Here is a 23,025-nt window from a genome sequence, read left to right as displayed (position 1 = left end):
ATAAGATGGACAATTCAGAATCAACAGTACCAGTCTGGAAAAGCAATCTCAAAAGGACTGAAAGGTTTGTTATTACTACATTTGATCATAAATAAAAAGAGTCACTGACAAAATGAAAAAGCAAGTTCTTCATCTTAGTTTTTTGTTTTTTTTTTTTTTGGCACTAATTATGGAGGAATTTAAGCACGACATTAATGAAAAACAGAATGCCAAAATAGAATTATAAAGTGCTTTATAAAATAAGTACAAACACATACACACATCATTAGCAAATTAGGTATATTGTGAATGTTGTTATGTGTAAGGCTACTGAGTGACATCCTTAAATTTTAAGTTCAGAAACTTAAAATCGAGAAATAGTAATATTTATAAGAAAGAAAGGTAAGATGTGTATAAGAAGGTCTGGCTAACGTGCTTGGATATGGGAAAGAAGATTTAAGTTGATTTCATATCTTGGCGATTGTGAATGGTGCTGCAATGAACATACATGTGCATGTATCTTTATGGTAAAATGATTTCTATTCCTTTGGGTATATACCCAGTAACGGGATTGCTGGGTCAAATGGCAGTTGTTTTCAGCTCTCTGAGGAATCACTATACAGCCTTCCACAATGGTTGAATTAATGTACACTCCCATCAACAGTGTACACATGTTCCTTTTTCTCCTCAACCTCGCCAGCACCTGTTATTTTTTTACTTTTTAATACCAGCCATTCTGACTGCTGTGAGATGGTAGCTCATTGTGGTTTTGATTCGCAGGAAAAAAGATTTGAAGAATAAGATTTTTTTTTTCATTTCAAACATACAGTTATTCTGTATCTCCTACTATAGTAGGAGGCAGGAAGTGGGAATCAACACTTCTCAGTCACAAAATTAGAAAGGCACATTTGGATAATGAGTCACATTAGAAAATGTTAATATACATGAAACAATGGGAATATAAATATCCTTAAAAGTGTAAAGCAAGAAATGATAAGTGTCCTCATTACTACTGAAGATGAGTAACACGCCACTGATATTCTACTAGTTTTATATATTGAATTTACACCAAAGCTTATTTCTCCATAAGACTCTCAGAAGTTCTTTAATAAAAAATTATCCACCGGGTGTGGTGGCTCACACCTGTAATCCCAGCACTTTGGGAGGCCAAGGTGGGTGGATCACGAGGTCAGGAGATCAAGACCATCCTGGCTAACACCGTGAAAACCCGTCTCTACTAAAAATACAAAAAATTAGCCGGGTGTGGTGGCAAGCACCTGTATTCCTAGCTACTCGGGAGGCTGAGGCAGGAGAATTGTTTGAACCTGGGAGGTGGAGGTTGCAGTGAGCCGAGATTGCGGCAGTGTACTCCAGCCTGGGTAACAGAGCGAGACTCCATCTCAAAAACAAAAACAAAAACAAAAACAAATACTCTTACTCTGAAGGGTTTCAGAAATGTAACCAATGGCTGTGATAGTACCACTGAGGTAGGAATCTAACATAACTAAGTTAATATTCAAAAGCATTTACCATAGAGAAAACAGTTTTTCAAGCTAAGCAATTTCTGTATAAATGATCTAAAGTCAATCTAATTTGGGGTGGCTTGCAGGTACCCCATAAATATATACACTGACCTTACCCACAACAGTTTTTTGGGCTTTTTGGGGGGGTTTTTTTGTCTTTTTTTGGGGATGGAGTCTCGCTCTGTCGCCCAGGCTGGAGTGCAATAGTGCAATCTCAGTTCACTGCAACCTCTGCCTCCCAGGTTCAAGCAATTCTCCCACCTCAGCCTCCTGAGTAGCTGGGATTATAGACACCCGCCATCATGCTTGGCTAATTTTTGGTATTTTTGTAGAGACGGTGTCTCACCATGTTAGCCAGGGTGGTCTTGAACTCCTGACCTCAGGTGATCCACCTGCCTCGGCCTCCCAAAATGCTGGGATTACAAGCGTGAGCCACCACACTCGGCCCCCACAACAGTTTGTTTTGTTTTATTTTGAGACAGAGTCTCACTCTGTCACCTAGGCTAGAATGCAGTGGTGCAATCTTGACTTACTGTAACCTCCCCGTCCCGGGTTGCACGTGATTCTCCTGCCTCAGCCTCCTGAGTAGCTGGGATTACAGGCGTGCACCACCATGTCTGGCTAATTTTGGTATTTTTAGTAGATACAAGGTTTCACCATGTTGGCCAAGTTGGTCTCGAACTCCTGGCCTCACGTGATCCACCTGCCTCAGCCTCCCAAAGTGCTGGGATTATAGGCATGAGCCACCACACCCAGCCCCACAACAGTTTTTTAAAAATAACTGAAAATTTCAAAAAAAGAAAAATAAAGAAATTACAAATGAAATTACCATATAAAAAAATAAAGTCTGAAAGTAACAGTAATAATTTCAGGTGGAGGTCACAAAAGGAAAAAAATCTGTTTCATATCAAATTCATACATCATTATCAGTGATTGTTAGCAAAAATCATTCTATAGCCAGTCCATGACTTGAAGATTATCAGGTTGTCAGCAGTGATATATGAAGGAGAGTGAAGATAAGTTTGTTTTCCAGGAGTTAGGCTGACCTTATAAAAATTCAAGTCAAAAAAATGTGTATTGATTATTAAATACAATATAGATACAGGAAATTTTTTTTTTTTTTTTTTTTTTTTTTTTTGAGATGCACTTTCGCTCTGTCGCCCAGGCTGGAGTGCAGTGGCCCAATCTCGGCTCACTGCACACTCCGCCTCCTGGGTTCATGCCATTCTCCTGCCTCAGCCTCCCAAGCAGCTGGGACTATAGGCGTCCGCCACCATGCCCAGCTGATTTTTTGTTTTTGTTTTTGTTTTTGCATTTTTAGTAGAGATGGCGTTTCACCGTGTTAGCCAGGATGCTCTTGATCTCCTGATCTCGTGACCCGCCCACCTCAGCCTCCCAAAGTGCTGGGATTACAGGCATGAGCCACCACACCAAGCCAAAATTTTCATTTTTTTAACCTCATGATGCAATAGTATGTTTTCACTTTTAATATCATAAATACATTAAGAAATCTGATATCTGCAACTATTAAAAACATTTCCCAACGACAAAAGTAAAACCTACACATGAGCAGAAAAATATTATTTTCACAGCCCTTGTTAATTATTTCAAAATAAAGCAAATTTAATAGTTATCAGTTGAGAAATCGTGGTTTAGAAAAGTGTATTTAGAGCTCAGATTTACTACCAAAGCCTCCGCTTTGGAAGAGGAGCATTCACTTTGTCTATTAAAATGGAATTATCAAATAGGATGGGCTGAATGGTTTGCTTTCAAAAAGGAGGTCATTACTTTACACATACATACATACACAGACATACTTTCTCAAGCCTACTGAGAAAACCAAATATAAGAGCATGTTTAGAAACTACCTAGCAAATAAAACAGGCTTTGCAATCTTTTCTAAGAACAGAGTCAACCACTCAAGTATCTATAAACATTGAGTACCTGTGAATTCCATGGAGATAGTGGGAATACAGATGAAAGGGGAAGGATAGAGAAGGATATCAAAGTATAAAAAGAGTGCTTCTGCCTTGAGAGCTATCTAGATATAGAGAAAAATGATACATGTCAGCAACAGCAAATTAACCCTACCCAATTGAAACAATGATGCTAACAGAAATGAACTACACAATGATATTTTACATTATATTCTGTGTAGAAACTTGATTTGTTACTTTTTCCATATCTCATAAGAAGAAGCAGGCTTCCACCTTTTCAGAGTTTCATCTGTGTCCTTTCCCTCGATCCCATACCTTCTCCGCTTTTTTTTTTTTTTTTTTTTTTTTTTTTTTAAAGATGGATTCTCATTCTGTCACCCAAGCTAGAGTGCAGTGGCACTATTTCGGCTCATAGCAACCTCTGTCCCCCGGGTACGAGCGATTCTCCTGCCTCAGCCTCCCAAGTAGCTGGGACTACCGGCATGTGCCACCAAGCCCAGCTAATTTTTGTATTTTTAGTAGAGATGGGGTTTCTCCATTTTGGCCAGGCTGGTCTTGAACTCCTGACCTCATATAATCTGCCCGCCTTGGCCTCCCACCTTCTCCACTGCCGAGACCAGCTCAATCGGGGAGACCCTAACCCAGCAGCGCTAGAGGAATTAAAGACACACACACAGAAATATAGAGGTGTGGAGTGGGAAATCAGGGGTCTCACAGCCTTCAGAGCTGAGAGCCTTGAACAGAGATTTACTCATGTATTTATTAACAGCAAGCCAGTGATAAGCATTGTTTCTATAGATTATAGATTAACTAAAAGTATTCCTTATGGGAAACAAAGGGATGGGTGGAAATAAAGGGCTGGGTTGGGCTAGTTATCCTTAACTAGCAGGAGTATGTCCTTAACTAGCAGGAGTATATCCTTAAGGCACAGAGGTTTAAGAATGCCTTTAAGCGGTTTTCCACTCCAGGTGGGCCAGGTGTCCCCTGCCCTCACTGAAGTAAACCCACACAACCTTCCAGCGTGGGCATTAGGGCCATCACAAACATGTCACAGTGCTGCAGAGATTTTGTTTATGGCCAGTTTGGGGGCCAGTTTATGGCCAGATTTTGGGGGGCCTGCTCCCAACACTCCACTTTGGAGTTTGCTCCTCATATTGTCTCTTCTCCAATTTTCTCTCATTATTCCATCTCTGTTGGGCTCTACTGTTCAACCTGCAATCTAATTTAGGTTTTTCTTTCCCTAAAAATAAAACAAACAAACAAAATATCTTCCAATCTACCGTTTTCTCTCACTTTCTGTTTTTACCACTAAACTTCCCCCAAAGACTACTCTTAATGAGTCTACATTCAATGATCACATTTTCCCACCAATCACTCATTCATTCATTCAACAAATTCTACTTAGTGTCTACTATGTACCAGGTAATATTCCAGGTACTAGAGACATAGAAGTGAATAACAGACAAAAATACCTGCCTCCATGGACCTTTTAATCACTTAATCAATAACTATCATGTAAATTCTACTGCCATAATTCATGTGAAGCTCTTCCCAAGAAAATAATCATTAAATTCAATGATTTGAATCAGCCTTGAACCTCCTATTCAGTTCCTACTGTCTCTGGCATTAAATTCCCCATATTTTTCTAATATAAACTTTTTTCTCCATGTTAACAGCACTGTTGTAGTGTTACAACTTTCTGTAACAACTCATTCTTCTTGGTTTACTTTTTCTATCCTGCTAGTCTAGAAATGTGATGACTCACCAGGATTCTGTCTTCAAACTCTATTTTTTTTCCTTTACTTTGTACATGTTCTTTTTTTTTTTTTTTTTTTTGAGATGGAGTCTTGTTCTGTTGCCTAGGCTGGAGTGCAGTGGTGTGATCTCAGCTCACTGCAACCTCCACCTCCCAGGTTCAAGCAATTCTCCTGCCTCAGCCTCCCTAGTTGCTGGTACAGACATATGCCTCCATGCCCAGATAAATTTTGTACTTTTAGTAGAAATGGGGTTTCACCATGTTAGCCAGGCTGGTCTCGAACTCCTGACCTCGACTGATCAGCCCGCCTCAGCCTACCAAAGTGCTGGGATTCCAGATGTGAGCCACCATGCCCGGCCTATGCATGTTCTCTATTAGTGAATTTGTTCAATTCTGAAACGTCACTGAGCAAATTCATCTCCAGGTGAATGATTGCTCCTAACTGAACTTTCCGTCATGGTCCAGAACCAAATTTCCAAGTATCTGCCAAATATTTCCATCCAGACATTCTATCAGCCCCTTAAAATCGACGCGCTTAACACAGAACTGGAGGCATGAATTTAATAAAACATGCAAAACCTCTATACTGAAAACTACAAAATACTACTGAGAAAAGCAAAGATCTAAAAAAAAAAAAAAAAAGTAGAATACACCATGTTCATGGATATAATGATTCACTATTATAAAAATATCAATTCTCCCCAAATCAATCTAAAGATTCAATGTGAGCCCAATCAAAACACCCAAAGGTGCTACGGGTATTGTCTTAATAGTTGGAAAAAAAAAAAAAACAAACTGATTCATATAGATGGGAATGTAAAGAGCCAAATTATGCCAAAACAATCATGTAGAATAAAGCAAGAGGACTCAAACACCCAGATATCAAAACTAATAAAGCTGGAATAATTAAGGTAGCATGGTATTGGTACAGGATAGAGAAAGAGACTAATAAAACTGAAACTGCAAAAACAGATACCCCCAACAAATGGTCACTTTTATGACAAAGGTGACAATGGTTTGGGGTCCACTGAATATCCATACAGGGAAAAAAATACCTTGATCCCTGTCCCACACAATACACAATAATCAATTTCATATGGATTGGGAATTAAATTCCCAGATCCAATCTGGGAACAACAAAAGATCCAATCTGGGATCTGGGAACAACAAAGCTTCTAGGAAAAAAAAAAAAAAGCAGAAAGGAAAAATCTATAAACTGACCTTGGAATAGAAAAATAATTTTTAATCTTTATATTAAAAGCAATAAACATAAAGGTAAATAGTGATAAATTGGACCACGTTAAAATTAAGAACTCCTTAAATCAATAAAAAGATAAATTATTTTTAAAACATGGGAAAATAATTAGAGGTAAAACACTACTGAGGGGCCATGGAACTCCTAAGACTTCTGGCTGAGTCAGAGTGATGAGACCATACTGTTCCAAAAGAATGGAGATCAATCCTAGGTACTTGTGAGAGGAAGGGGAAGGATGTCTCCACGCTTTTGTGTACGTATGAAATTGTCCATGACATTTTAAAAAAGGAAAGAAAAAAAAAAAGACTGCCACAAATTCAGAAGGGAATTCCAAAATGAAAATTTCAAAAACACTTCCTAATGTGCATATAGTATACCCTGAATTTTTTAAAACACATCAGAATAAAAATCAAACTGAACACTGTCCTATTCACTCAGTAATATTAAAGTCACATTTTGTATATTAATTGAAAAATGACTTAAAACCTAAAGAAACAGGGAGAGAAAGAAGAGACAAGAAATAGGTAAATCCACGGCAGAATAATAACACAGTAATTAGGACAGAACCAACCTTCATATACTTTACACCTCTTATGGTATTTATTACAGCCTATCTTGAATTCTGGTTATTATAATATCCTCAATTAAATTGTAAGCCCATGATATCAGGAACTAAGTCTGATAGTGTAGAAGCCTGATAATCACCTAATCAATGGAGGATAATGAGAAAAATTCAGTTGTGACTTTTACTATCCTATTGATAAGCAAAACTGGTTGGCTAAGCTGGTGTTTCTTTGCTCCTTCACCTTTTTATGTGAGACCTATCTAGGACCACATGTTAGGGTAAAGGAAATAACTATTTCAAAAATAAAACAGGACTATTGTTCGGTTAAGGATGTATGAAGAACTGCACTCATTCTGCTACTATCCAGAACTGCTCTTGAATATAGAAGACACAAGCTTCATTTGGCTGTTTAAATTTAAATCTGAATTAATTAAAATGGAATAAAAATAAAATGTGAGTCCTTCAATCAAACCAGACAAACTTCAAGTGCTCAAGAGCCCCATGTGGCTAGTGACTATCATAAGGGACAATGTAGATATAGGACAATTCCAAGTTCTATTGGGTAGCACTGGTCTAGAGATTAGAACTGAATTGAACTGAAATTTAACCTAGAATATTAGGCATACCTGTCTTCAAGACACACGTTTAGCATTGGAAACAGACAGCCAGTCAATCAATTGCAGGTCTTGGAGTAAGTGTCAAAGAGAGAAAGAAAATGTGTAATTCTAGAAGCTAGAAAAGTGCTGTGGGTTCCTGGAAAGAAAAAGAAAGCAGAATCATAGTATCTGGTATTAAAATGGTATCAATAGGGACCAGAGACCAAGGAAAAAGATTAAGGATGAAATAAAAGACCCCACTGGGAAGGCAGAGCTCCACGTGTCTGAAGTACACAGAGAGATGAGAGAAAGACTTTCCCTTCTTCGATGCAAACAGGTAAGACTCCAAGTGAGACAGTAGAAGAGAAAAGCCAGAACCTCTGAGGGTAGGAACACTGCTTTTCCCACAACAGATCACATAATATAGTATGGAAGAAATCTCTAATTTTAAATGCTTAAGAAAGCAAGAATGGCATGAGAACATTTCCGGCAATAATTTCTAGGCAGACATTTTCTGGTTTTGAAAAAACACCTTTTTCTATTTCCTAAATTAGAGGAAAAATGAAGCAATCTGGGAAAACATATCTTAGGTAACCAAATATTTTTAAAAACAAGAAATTGAGAAACTAGAAGCAGCCTTTGACCCACACAAAACTTTTGACCAAAATCAACTCAGTTGTGTCACGTAACATATTGAATACAGTTAAAAGCAAAGCCTCATGAGAAGATTTCATGAAGGCAAGAACTCAAAACGGGATTCTCATCTAGGAGAAATATGGTAGACCTATACACACATGTAAGTACTAAATCTAACTAGAAATAGTAAACAATCATCATTGTTTAATACAGCATTCATTAAAGAATAATTTTTTAAGGCGCTTTTTAAAAATGTAATTATATTACTGAATGCTCTTTTAGAAAAATGCTTAATGTGACTGTTGAGTTCTACGGAATTACTATAACAATTCTGTACAAATTACAATTATAAACACAATTCTGTACCAAATGAAAATTACAGTGAGGTGAGTTTTATATCTAGTTAGAAAATATACTCTTCCATATTTTTGTTTGTTTTGTTTTGTTCTCAAGATAGGGTCTTGCTCTGTCGCCCACGATGGAGGAGAGTGACACATTGACGGCTCACTGCAGCCTCAACTTCCTGGGCTCAAGCGATGCTCCCACCTCAAACTCGTGAGTAGCTGGGATTACAGGCATGCACCACCCACATGCCTAATTTTCCATTTTTTGTACAGACAAGGTCTTGCTATGTTGCCTAGGCTGGTCTTGAACTCATGGGATCAAGTGATCCTCCCCCCTCAACCTCCCAAAATGTTGAGATTATAGGCATAAGCCATCACACCCAGCCTAGTCTTTCATTTTGAGGCTCAGATTTTGACAACAATTCTAAAAAATAACATGGTCAGTAAGTCTGTAACGAACAGTTTAACCACGGGCTGTCCATCTCCTCCAGTTATAGCAGCAGGCTGGCTGGCTCTGCAGAGATCATCTATATATTCAATTTTACATTTGAATTATATATGAATTTTTAATTGTATCTCTACTTTTTTGAGTTCTACATGTACTCTGTTCTCTATTATACATTTCATTTTTCTATACAATTGAACAGTAAAATGATTTTTTCATTGTATACCTAGTTTATGTAAAACTTTTTTCCCCACCTCTTTTATGAAGCAAAAAAGAACATTCATAGGAACATTTATCTCCTGCAGTATTTCTCTGGTCCTGTGTTCATACTGACATCTGGTGGCACTAGAAAAGAAACTCCATTGCTGTGACAGATATTTTTTTTCCAGTGTTGTCCATTTATTCTGGTATCCTCAAGTTTATGTTTTTCCAGCACTTTATGCATACCCAAGAGAGCAGAACAATTAAAGTACCATCGCAATTCCAGTTGATGATATATGTTAATTGCATCCCTTCACTCTGGCAATGTGAACGGCAAAGATGTAGAATCTTCCACTATTGCAAGAATGTTACTAGCAAAGTAGGACTATCCACTTATTTATTTCATAACTAAAGTTCATGATCAGAATGGTTATAAAATGAGGCTTTCCCATCAAGTACAGAAACATAATTTCTTTTTTTCTTTTCTTTTTTTTTTTTTTTGAGAAGGAGTCTTACTTTGTCGCCCAGGCTGGAGTGCGGTGGCGCCATCTCGGCTCACTGCAAGCTCCGCCTCCCGGGTTCACGCCATTCTCCTGCCTCAGCCTCCCAGTAGCTGGGACTACAGGCGCCCGCCACCGCGCCCGGCTAGTTTTTTGTATTTTTAGTAGAGACGGGGTTTCACCGTGTTAGCCAGGATGGTCTCAATCTCCTGACCTCGTGATCCACTCACCTCGGCCTCCCAAAGTGCTGGGATTACAGGCGTGAGCCACCGCGCCGGGCCCAGAAACATAATTTCAAACCACTCTCTAAGGAATCAGATAGATTCCTACAATGTCTTGGCCCTGAATCTTTAGTCTGAAATGTAGTATTTTATTGATATATAGAATTTTTAAAAAATTATAATAAAAAGTTACATTTCTGTTTTATAAATTTCTTCACGTCTGCCCAGTGGCTAACAATCTTAAAGATGCATACTGATGGAAAAAACCATGACCTTCTGGGCAAAACTCATTATGTTAGGGATATAACAAAAACGTTGTGACGAATATCCCAATCCAGTTATCCATGTTATCACTGACATTTCTCATGGTTTCTAACAGACAGGGAGAAGTCTAATGGCCAATTAGACATCAGAAACCACATCCAGAAAAATACATCTTTCGATCAAATGAAAGTATTAAAAGACAAAAAGCTAAAATTCCACTATCCTATTATATATTGATTATTTTTCCGTAAGTCTCCTCAGCAACAGAGTCAAGAAAACATTTGATTTAGATAACACATCCCTAAACTTACACCTTCTTCTAGGGCTATAACATTGTAATTCTACTACTTTCAGAAATTATTCAACTTTTTGAAGAATTTCATTCAGTGATCCAATCCACAACCGCGCCGGGTCCCTAGAAACCATTTTCACTAAAATCAGATAGATTCCTACAATGTCTTGGCCCTGAATCTTTAGCTAAAAATTTTAATATATAGAATTTTTAAAAAAATTATAATAAAAAGTTACATTTCTGTTTATAAATTTCTTCACGTCTGCCCAGTGGCTAACAATCTTAAAGATGCATACTGATGAAAACCATGACCTTCTGGGCAAAACTCATTATGTTAGGGATATAACAAAAACGTTGTGACGAATATCCCAATCCAGTTATCCATGTTATCACTGACATTTCTCATGGTTTCTAACAGACAGGGAGAAGTCTAATGGCCAATTAGACATCAGAAACCACATCCAGAAAAATACATCTTTCGATCAAATGAAAGTATTAAAAGACAAAAAGCTAAAATTCCACTATCCTATTATATATTGATTATTTTTCCGTAAGTCTCCTCAGCAACAGAGTCAAGAAACATTTGATTTAGATAACACATCCCTAAACTTACACCTTCTTCTAGGGCTATAACATTGTAATTCTACTACTTTCAGAAATTATTCAACTTTTTGAAGCATTCATACAGCAGTATTCTCCTTACTAGATCCACCCTGTAAGAATGACCCATACTAAGTCTTAAAGAAACAAAATATTCTGGGAGTTCCCTATCAAAAAACTATTTGTATGTATAGTTTGTCCATACACTTTGTCCATACACTTTGTAATCCCAAAGACTCTATTTATGTAGGAACAACATTTCCATTTTAGCCATACTAAATCAATGATAATCACATATCATTAGTTGGCCAATGGCATTAGTAATCACAAAGAATGAAGAGACAATTGCGTTAACCATGTAACAATCCAGGTTGATAGCCACAAAGGCATGGCATGCTGTACAGCAGGGCTACTCAACATTGTAACAAACTGGCTGTCAATGTGCAAACTGTTATATTAGTCCTCAACAAGGTAAGACATTTTGAACAGAATGTAAACAACTATGTCCCAAAGAATACTTTAACTGACATTTTCCTTGAGACAGGACTTCCTTCATGAAGAAACCAATATGTTGATTTATACAATGGCTCAAGCTTCTTATATAAATTGACTGACATTTTGAGCGACACTGCTCTATGGTACACCTAACTAGAACACAGATTGTATTGTATGGACTGGGGTTGGGGGAGATTTTGTCTAGTCTATTCATTTCTACCATATACTAGAATATCAAATTATTACAAAAATACTGAAATCAAGAATTTTTGTTTTACTTTAAAAATGAATATAGACTTCCAATTTTAATATTGTAGCACAATATAGGCATTTCCCTTTACTTTTCTTAGAAATCATCCAAGAACAATTAATCCAAAATCAGCAAGAAAAGTAAAATAAAAACACACTCTCCATTTTTAGTAAAACTATAATTCTAGTTTTAGATTTTTGAACTCCAGATCAAAATTTGTAAAAGGGGCTCCAAAAGAACGAAGATCAATCCTGGGTACTTGTGTGAGAAAGAGGACAGATGTGTCAGCTGCACATCTTAGAAAAAGCTAGCAAAGAACACTTCTCAAAGGTCAGAGGCTCCCTCTGAGGAACAAAACTAAGTACCAGGAAAAAAATGCACAGGCTAGCAGCAGGAACTTCTCTGGGGCAGTTGAAATGGGAAAATCAGAGGGATTGGATCCAAACAAAGAATCACAAAAAGGGGTCTATATCTGCTACCACAAATGGGAAACTGCATTGCAAAAATCCCACAGCTGCCAAACCCCACTGCCTAGTGAAAGATACTAGCTAAATGAATTCATGTCCAAAAATCCTGAGTCTAAAGGAATTTAGACACATTAATATGGAATGTGCCTCTACCTCCTCCCTATTATACACCTCCTGAAAGCAGCTAATTGAGCAAAAACTCACATATTCCCAAGATGATTTATCACAAAGGTACCAGCACAAATCCATACAAAGATACAAGAATAAAGGAAGACAAGTTACAGAAAAACAATTAATAGACCAACAACAAAACAAAGCAAAAACCTCTCATCAGAAAAATATTACCACAAACCAAATGAAAACTGTAGCTAAATCTACAGCTGTAAATGTTTAAAAAGAAGTGAAGGAAGCAACTGTCTCTGTGAAAAGAGCACAACACTGAAATACAAGTGCTCAGTAAAAAATGGCTGACAGGAAAAGATATAATTTAATGAATTCAGAAAATACCTGGGAAAAACAAAAACAATCATAAAAAATCCAACTGAAATTGAAATAGGAAGAAACACCAGAGAGAATAGACATTTCTGAATAGGAACATAGAGGCTTTAAAAAAATAAACCAGGAAAAGTAAAACAAAAACACAGAGAAAGAAAAATAGAGAAAAAACAATAGACATTGAAAACAGGTAAGATACCAACATGTAAATACACTGGCCCAAGAACACCACCATAATAACAGAACAAATACTTAAAGATATAATTCCAGAAAGATTAACTAAAATTTAAAATATCCAAGTCTACATACTGAAAAGGCACACACTGTGTGAGAGAAAGCTGATAAGGAACAGACATGGAAAAGTATTGTCACAAAAAGAGAATAAAATTAGGCTAGCTTCAGACTTCAACTCAAGAACAGAATGGATCATCATTTTTAAAGTTCACAAGCAAAGAAATGTAATTCAAGGATTTTGTACCTGATCAAACTGTTGTTCAAGTTTGAATCATTATTGAATTGAATCATTATTCAATTAAAATGATTCAATTTTTTTACCTTTTTTTTTTTTTTTGGTAGAGATGGGATAGTCTCGCTTTGTTGCCCAGGCTGGTCTCGAACTCCTGGCCTCAAGTGAGCCTCTCACCTCAGCCTCCCAAAGTGCTGGGAATACACGCATGAGCAACAGTGCCCAGTCAAATTATTCAATTTTGAACATGTAAAACCTCAGGGAATAGTATTGCCATAGGTCCTGTTAGAGGACTGTGTTAAAGAAATAATTTAGCCAACCAAACAAGACTGGAAAAAACATGACAAAATAACTGGTGATAAACTTCTAAGCTATTTAACTGTAGAACTAAGAATAAAATTAAATCATGGATTTAGGATGCCAGAACAAAATGCAAAATGTTGTTCCCACTAACAATGCAAATATAACTGACAAAAGTTGGAAAAGTCGGGGGAGAAAGAGAGTTATGTAAGAACAATATAAGGATACTGATTTCCTCATCTTTAAAAGCTGGAGGTTTAAATCTATTAATCAAATGTGACTAATAAAGTAACACATTATATAAATATATTTAATTATATGAAGGTAAAACCAGAAAGATAATAAATATCCTAGTTTCATAATTGCTTACATTAAGGAATTAAAAGCCAAGTGCAGTGGCTCACTCCTGTAATCCCAGTTCTTTGGAAGGCCAAGGCAGGCGGATCACTTCAGGTCAGGATTTTGAGACCAGCCTGGCCAACACAGTGAAACCTCATCTCCACTAAATACACAAAAATTAGTCTGCCATGGTGGCAGGCACCTGTAAGCTCAGCTACTCAGGAGGCTGAGACACAAAAATCACTTGAATCCTGCAGGTGTAACTTGCAATGGGTGGAGATCGCACCACTGCACTCCAGCCTGGGTGACAGAGTGAGACTCTCTCTGTCTCAAAAAAAAAAGTAATTAAAAGACATTGTGGCCGGGCGCGGTGGCTCACGCCTGTAATCCCAGCACTTTGGGAGGCCGAGGCAGGCGGATCACGAGGTCAGGAGATCAAGACCATCCTGGCTAACACGGTGAAACCCCATCTCTACTAAAAATACAAAAAAAAAATGAGCCGGGTGTGGTGGCAGGCATCTGTAGTCCCAGCTACTCGGGAGGCTGAGGCAGGAGAATGGCCCGAACCCAGGAGGCAGAGCTTGCAGTGAGCCAAGATCACGACACTGCACTCCAGCCTGGGCGACAGAGCGAGACTCCGTCTCAAAAAAAAAATAAAAAAAGACATTGTGTTAAAACATAGAAAGAAATATAAAATTGTATCAAGAACCATAAAACTAAAGAGACAAACAAAAGTAAAACCAGAACATGAAATTAACACTTTTTAAATGTAACTTTTAGTAAACTCCATACTTTTAATCTAAGAAAACTCAAACTCGTATTTTAAAAAACATGTCCTCAAGTAAAAATGCTTACATGACAATCCCTGAGGAAGATGATTAATCTTTTAGTTGAAAAATCTAAAAACAAAACTCCAAAGCAAAGTTTACTTAACATAATATAAAGAGATATGAATGTGAAACCTCAAAATTCTTAGCACCTCAAAAAATAGCCTTATGAATGATCACATATCCATGAAGACACTAATGAAAAGTGAATCACATGGTGGTTTGTTCAATTTTGGAATATGTCAGCAGAGTCAGAGTTTAAGGATATGCTATGTGAGCTGAAGTATGACACATTTTACAGTGAAATATTGAAATAGGCAGTCTCACCCAACACTATAAAACATGCGGTTCTTATTAAATATTACAGCTATGTTTAATATTGAAGGTTACACAGAATAAGCAAACTCAGAAGAACAAAAACTGAAAAACAATCCGTCAAAAGCCAAAAGCGCACACCATGCAGTTCCCATGGAGTGTTCTGTGAAATCACACTGGTTTAGATTTCAGCCTCCAATTTACCAATGTTTTCTACATATAACAAAATAAAAAGGAAATCTATTTCCTAAAAACTAGCTGGATTTTTCATTTAGAATTTATTATAGCTATCAATAAGAATAGTTTATTTCCAAAGCAGTTTTACCTACCCTTAGAATATTTATTATGTGATATGGAGCAAGGGGAAGGGAAAGAGAGCAGGGCAAGGACGAGGCAAGGGTAGAGAAAAGAAATAAGGCAGCAAGACTGCTTGTTTTTTTTTTTTGTTTTTTTTGTTTTTTTTTGAGACGGAGTCTCGCTCTGTCGCCCAGGTTGGAGTGCAGTGGCCGGATCTCAGCTCACTGCAAGCTCCGCCTCCCAGGTTTACGCCATTCTCCTGCCTCAGCCTCCCGAGTAGCTGGGACTACAGGCGCCCGCCACCTCGCCCGGCTAGTTTTTTGTATTTTTTAGTAGAGACGGGGTTTCACGGTGTTAGCCAGGATGGTCTCGATCTCCTGACCTCGTGATCCGCCCGTCTCGGCCTCCCAAAGTGCTGGGATTACAGGCTTGAGCCACCGCGCCCGGCCAAGACTGCTTGTTAAAAAACTCTAACCTATGTGCTAGCAAAAAGATGTTCTGGAAGGACAATATTCATGTAGAAAGATGAGATGTTCCCTGCATTTCCCCTTTCTCATGAGGTTTTCTCATTTTGATTCCTACTGCCATCAAGTTGAAGAGTTCCCTTTTAAAGCTCATCTTTATTAAAATGTTGGTGAGTTCTGTGAAGGGAAGATATTCCCATTACGAACAGTGGAGTAGTTGATTATTTCTAGAGTCCCTCCATTTAGCTTTGCATTCAATCATAATCAGATCCAACACACTTCCCATGTCAACAACTTTTCCGGTCACCTGGGAGATTTCCATAGTTCTATATTCACTTTCTACCCTTCGATTCCCTGGGTTTATATTCTATAGCCTCCAGCAATAGGCTGGTGGTAACTGGGCCATCAGGACAGGTCCTACAACATGTAATAGAGTATGCCTTCCCTTGAGGGAGAGAAACAAAATACCTCAAACAATACATTCCAATGTTCAGTTTTGGAAGGTAATTCTACAGATGGGAAAGGAACCTTTCTCACCAGTCCAACTGGTCCAGCTACTCTTTCTCATCTAGAAATTATCTGTAGTTTGATACAAACCTTGAAGTATTTTGGATTTTGTTTTAATTTTAAAACTTTTCCATTATAGACTGAAGCATGAATCACTATACGGTTATTTAAAAGACAGATTGTCCAAGTGCAGTGGCTCAGGCCTGTAATCCTAGCACTTTGGGAAGCTAAGGGAGGAGGATCGCTTGAAGACCAGCCTGGGAAACACAGCAAGACCCCAACTCTACAAAAATTAAACATTAAAAAAAAAATTAGCTGGGTGTGGTGGCGTGTGCTTGTGGTCCCAGCTACTCAGGAGGCTGAGGCAGGAGGATAGCTTGAGCCCAATAGTTTGAGGCTGTAGTGAGCTATGACTCTGCCACTGCACTCCAGCCTGGGCAAAAGAGCAAGACCCCACGTTGAAAAACTAAAAAATGTAAAGGTGACCAAGGCAGAGTGCTAAAATTTGTCCTATGATTCATGAGGCAGAGAAGACACTGAAGCCCGTATTATCTCACAGAAGACTCATATGTCCATTCCTTTTTTTTCCACACACAACACAGATGTAGACATGTCCATTCTTCCACACTATATTTATTTATTTATTTTTTTTTTGAGACAGAGTTTCACTCTTGTTGCCCAAGCTGGAGTGCAATGGTGCGACCTTGGCTCACTGCAACATCTGCCTCAGCCTCCCGAGTAGCTGAGATTACAGGTATGTGCCACCACACCCGGCTAATTTTTTGTATTTTTAGTAGAAACAGAATTTCACCATGTTAGCCAGGCTGGTCTTGAACTCTTCACCTGAGGTGATCCACCCACCTCAGCCTCACAAAGTGCTGAGATTACAGGCGTAAGCCACCACACCTGGCCCTTTCACATTACGTTTTCACAAACACTAACGCTCTACTTTCCTTTTTTAAAATACTATATTGGTCGGGCACAGTATTTTGTATTAGTCAATACAAAATATTTATTTATTAGTCAATACAAATTTACCATTTACAAAATGGTAAATTCACTGCCAAAGAAACAAAATAAATCCTACTACTAAAAATAAGCAATTTAAAGTTATTTACTGGTTTGAATTATTTCCCATCTCTTGCTTCATTAACATAAAAAGTTCCAGTTAACTATATGTTAAAATATAAACCCCTAAACACTCTGCATCTCCAATTTTCTCCAAATACTAATAAAAGTAGATACAATACTGAATTTCATAAATAGGACTCTAATAATAATAATTTGAAACTGTAAACTATGTGGCCAGAATAGCATTTCTCAAATAGTCCCATGGAATATCGATGTTCCTTGAGGTATTCCTAAATGCTCCATAAAGAAAAAGAATACAGCAGGGCCAGTGGCTCACGCCTGTAATCCCAGCACTTCAGAAGGCTGAGGCAGGCAGATCGCCTGAGATCAGGAGTTCGAGATTAGCCTTGCCAACATGGTGAAACCCCATCTCTACTAAAAATACAAAAATTAGCCGGGCATGGTGGCAGGGGCCTGTAGTCCCAGCTACTTGGGAGGCTGAGGCAGGAGAATCACTTGAATCCGGGAGGCAGAGGTTGCGTCAGCCGAGATTACACCATTGCACTCCAGCGTGGATAACAAGAGCGAAAGAATAGTACGGTCAAATACGTTTCAAAGCTCTGTGTTAAACAAATGTTTAATGAGAGGTCTTCTCAGAAACCTTCATTCTTTTATTTAACAAATAATTTACTGAACGCCTACCATATACCAGGCACTAAACTGAGTTTGGGAGTTAAAACAGTGAACAACATGAATAAAATCCCTGCCTTCATGGAACATTCTTTCTAGTAAAGGGGGAAGTAAATAAACAATAATTAACCGGAGTCAGTGATGAAGACACTAAAAGAGAATGCATAAAGAGATTAGTGGATACTTCAGACTGGGTGGGCACAATAAGTTACATGTGTAATGTCTTCATGTTTTTCTACGCTGGAGGATATAGCACATAGTGTTTCGCAAATGTATGTGATTAGGAAACGTTTTGTCAATAAACATGTTTTTAATAGTTCACTGAATCAGTTTTCTAGCCAAAACACAGACAACAGCAAGATCAAGATTCCAGCATAGCTCTTCTCTTCCTAAATCCAGTCTTTCTAAAGTTTCCTCACCTGTAAAAGTGGGAATAATATTACATGTCTCAGAATCATACTGAAGATCCAATTATCTACTTCATGTAAAACACCCACACAAGGCTTAGTATATACTCTGCTCAATAAATGTTATTGTTACTGTTAATACAGCACTCTGCACGTGAAGTCTTCTGTCATTCAAGTGTGACTAATTATTCTCCCTTTTAAAATCTCAAACTTATAAAATCACTTTTTTTACTCCTCTACATAGAAGATTTCTTGAGGAAAGCAACTAGAATACAGACTGCATATAGCTGAGCCTCAATAAATGCTTCCTCTGTAGTTGTACAGAATATCCTTAACTTTCCATAAGTCTGAAATTATTTCAAAACAAAATGTCTAAATACAAAAGTAACAAGGAAAACAGGACAGATGGAAAATAATCATATGAATAGATGCTCAACATCATCAGCAATTAGGAAAATGCAAATAAAAACCACAGTGAGATACTAGATATCGGGATAACCCACTCCCGATGTTTAACGTGGGTTCTTTTCTATTTCTCAAGTGTCTCGGCTGGGCTGAGAAATAAAGGGAAAGAGCACAAGAGAGAGAAATTTAAAGCTGAGTGTCGGGGGGAGACATCACATGTCGGCAGGATCCGTGATGTTCCCCGAGCCATAAAATCAGCAAGTTTTCATTAGCGATTTTCAAAAGGGGAGGGAGTGCACAAACAGGGTGTGGGTCACAGAGATCACATACTTCACAAGATAATACAATATCACAAAGCAAATGGAGGCAGGGTGAGATCACAGGACCACCAGATGAGGAGAAATTAAAATTGCTAATGAAATTTCCGGCACGCAATGTCATTGATAACATCTTATCAGGAAACAGTGTTTGAGAGCAGGTAACCTGTCTGATCACAATTTATTAGGTGGGAATTTTCCCATTCTAGTAAGCCTGGGAGCACTATAGGAGACCAGGGCTTATTTCATCCTATCAGCTTCGACCATAAAAGACGAGACGCCTTAAAAGGAGCCATCTACAAGCCTACCTTAAGGGCGCATTCTCTTTCTCAGGGATGTTCCTTGCTGAGAAAAAGAATTCAGCAATATTTCTCCTATTTGCTTATGAAAGAGGAGGAATATAGCTCTGTTCCGTCTGGCTCGCTGGCGGCCAGTTCAAAGTTACCTCTCTCGTTCCCTGAACATCACAGTTATCCTGTTCTTTTGTTAAGATGCCCAAATTTCATATTGTTCAAATACACATGCTCTACAAACAATTTGTGCAGCTGATACAATCACAGAGTCCTGAGGCGACATTCATCCTCCTCAGTTTACAAAGAAGATGACGGGATTAAGAGATTAAAATAAAGACAGGCATAGGAAATCACGAGGATATTCACTGGGGAAGTGATAAGTGTCCATGAAATCTTCACAATTTATGTTCAGAGATTACAGTAAAGACAGGTATAAGAAATTATAAAAGTATTAATTTGGGGAACAAATAAATGTCCATGAAATCTTCATAATTTATGTTCTTCTGCCGTGGTTTCAGCCGGTCCCTCCATTCGGGGTCCCTGACTTCCCACAACAACTACTAAACCCCCATTAAAATTACTAAAATATAAGGGAGAAAAAGAAAAAGCTGCCAATAGCAAATGTTGACAAGGATATAGGGCAACTAAAAGTCTCAAACATTACTGAAGGAAATGCAAACCGGTAGAAAAAAACTTCCAACTTGTTTTCCAAAGTTAAACACATATTTACTATATGTCATACCAATCCTAAGTATTAACCCAAGAGAAATAAAAACTTATATTGATACAAAACCTGTCTGCAAATGTTTTTAGATTTAGTCATAACCACTGAACACTGAAAACTCAAATATCCAACTGGTAAATGGATAGACTGTATTACATCTATTTAATAGAATAGGATTCAGCAACAAAAAGGAATGGATTATTGATACATGCAACAATTTGGATGAACTCAAAAGTATCATGCTAGTTAAAGGAAGCCAGTCTCAAAGGCTATATGGTGTGTGTGTGTGTGTGCATATATATATATATATACATGTTATATGTCTATGACATTCAGCAAAATGCAAACTACAGGGATAGGAACAGATCAGTCGCTGTCAGGGGTGCAGCCAGGGGGAGGGAGGAAAATATTGATAAAAATTGGCAGCATGATGGAATTTTGAGGAGTGATGGAATGGTTCTATATTTTGATTGTTGTCATTACAGAATTTTATGAATACATCAAAACTCACAGAACTGTTATACCAAAAAAAATGAATTTTACTAAAGTACATAAATTTAAATAATATTTTTAAGTCCACAAGGGAAAAAAGTACTTTCATAGACAACTCATTTTATTCTCAGCCCAATAACAAAGACCAGATAGGTACTATTACTCTCATTCCATAAGTGAGGACACTGAAGCATGCAGTAAATAAATAAATATACAAATTACATGTGGCAGGACCAAAACTACAGTCCAGATGCAATGATTCTATTCCAAACACTTCATTGACTCAATTTTCTCATAAACTTTATGGGACACAATGTCCCTGAAGACAAATAGAATCGAATAGAAGAAAGGAGGAAAAGAAGAAAAAAGACAGTTATTGGAAGAAAGCCATTTAGAATTTGGCTGTCATCCTTTAGGAATTAAAAAACAGTCTTTAATGGAAGAGGTGTGAACAGTGATCCATACAGGCAACACATTAACTGGCATTAAAGTATTAGCTGGTGATTTCTTCCATAAAAGCTTCTTAATTTTTTAATGCTAAGAAAAGGCAAAAGCAAACATAAAACATTCACAGGTAACCTTGCAACTATTGCTACAATTTCAGTGATGCCTAGTCTTCAGAACAACACTGAGAACAATGATGGTGCCTACAATTCAAAACAGATTTTGCACCTTTAAATAAACAAAGTCCCAGAAGCTACCACCCAAGAATAGAAAACAAGACCAAAACCTTTAAAAATATCTTTTCAGTTTCAAAATCAAAGAAGTAGTGGTATAATAGTTGCCAAAAGAACATACTATAATTACAACAGCTGAAGGAAAAATTGAGCTTAGTTTAACAAAAAAATGATGAAAAACTGCAACGGTACCACAAATAGCATACTTACCTAAAAACAATGGTGTCGTTTCTTCTAAAGTAGTTGCATTAGGATCTGCCCCAGCTTCTAAAAGAATCTGTACGATTTTCCAATGTCCTTGACTTGCAGCGAGATGTAAAGCACAGAAACCTTCAAAGGTCTTCATCTTAATGTAGTTTTCAGATGAATCTATGGAAGAATCAAAGCCCATCAACTAGAAGATATTACTTCTATTTCCTGGTTTTAAAAAGCAAAGATTCCAAGAGGAATTTAATGAACTATTAAAATGTCAGTAATTTATAAATGACAGGTTTCACCATTTAAAACTCTAGAAAAATCAAGAAAAAGTTCTACAGAGATCCCAATGTGGACAGCTCTTTGGTATTCTTAATACACAAATCCTGCCCACTCACTCTTATTTTCTCTTCTCTAATTTTTAGTGAGTAAGGGAAAAGGAGTGGCAGAAATTGAAAGGTAACACAAAAGCAATAATCTGGGGAGGATGCAGCACTAAAGATTTGCTTAAACAGAATTTATCGAAAAATTAATCAATTTTATTTTTTTATTTTTAAATTTCCATAAGGGAAATGGTCTGATCTCTAGCATTACTTCCTTGTACTCAACTAATACCATGAGGCAGTTTTAAATACTCCTTTTCTAACTTAAGACTATGGTCTAATAGTTAATGAAAACTGCAGTTCTAAAAGAATAAAATGCACTCCAACACAACCAAACAGTGATATATAATAAGGAATTTATGAGTTAAAGTTTCTGAAATATACTTGTTATGAAAAAGCCAAGGTTCTGGTAACACTCCAACTGCCCATTATAGAAGGATGGGCTCTAAAGTGAATGGTGAAGACATTTCTGATAGTTGGAATAAACTAAACAGAAAATAAAAAAAAAACTTTTAAAAACATTTTCTTGAAGTATCAGAATTGAAATGAATGCTCCTAACTAGTCATCTATTTCAAGTAATTCTTGTAATTGTAACTCACTGATGAAACAAGTAAATTAAGCCATAATATCACAGTAACAGCTTCTAAGTACATATATTCAAAGAAAATAGTCTCAAACTTTACAGACGCACAACTAATTGGCAAGATAAGGTAGTCATTATTAAAAGGGCATATCACAGAAATAGGGTTTCAGACATTAGTCAGAAGTTGACTCTTATTCAAAGTAGTCTATTGAGATTAGTCAGAGATTAGTCAGACATGACCCTTATTTCATGTATTAACCTGACAGTTTTGTGAATACAAATGACATGAAAACCAAGGAACACAAAGATATATATAGATAATTGACATTGGTAGATTGGCTCCTAACTGGGAAATTTCAATATTATAAAGACGCTGATTCTTCCCAAAATAATTAATAAATTTAATACAATTCTAATAAAAATGCCAGTAGAGCTGTTTGCTTGTTTTATA

The 23,025-nt window shown here is 37.3% G+C and overlaps 3 protein-coding genes across 8 annotated transcripts in view; 2 read left to right on the top strand and 1 right to left on the bottom strand.

Annotated features, from left to right (window-relative positions):
- Window positions 1-23,025, top strand: part of ACYP2 (acylphosphatase 2) — a 914,175-nt gene that overhangs the window by 330,140 nt on the left and 561,010 nt on the right. The window lies entirely within an intron of this gene.
- Window positions 1-23,025, bottom strand: part of ASB3 (ankyrin repeat and SOCS box containing 3) — a 188,975-nt gene that overhangs the window by 65,361 nt on the left and 100,589 nt on the right. For all 6 annotated transcript variants that reach the window (XM_050753754.1, XM_050753756.1, XM_050753757.1 and 3 more), the window contains one exon: window positions 21,623-21,781. In XM_050753754.1, coding sequence (XP_050609711.1) covers window positions 21,623-21,781 — 159 coding nt within the window. The remainder of the gene's footprint in view (window positions 1-21,622; window positions 21,782-23,025) is intronic.
- CHAC2 (ChaC glutathione specific gamma-glutamylcyclotransferase 2) overlaps window positions 1-23,025 on the top strand; it is a 709,760-nt gene that overhangs the window by 663,677 nt on the left and 23,058 nt on the right. The window lies entirely within an intron of this gene.

This window comes from Macaca thibetana, chromosome 13 (genome assembly GCF_024542745.1).
Source record: "Macaca thibetana thibetana isolate TM-01 chromosome 13, ASM2454274v1, whole genome shotgun sequence".
NCBI classification, from domain to species: domain Eukaryota; kingdom Metazoa; phylum Chordata; class Mammalia; order Primates; family Cercopithecidae; genus Macaca; species Macaca thibetana.
This window is presented reverse-complemented; position numbering and strand designations above follow the sequence as displayed.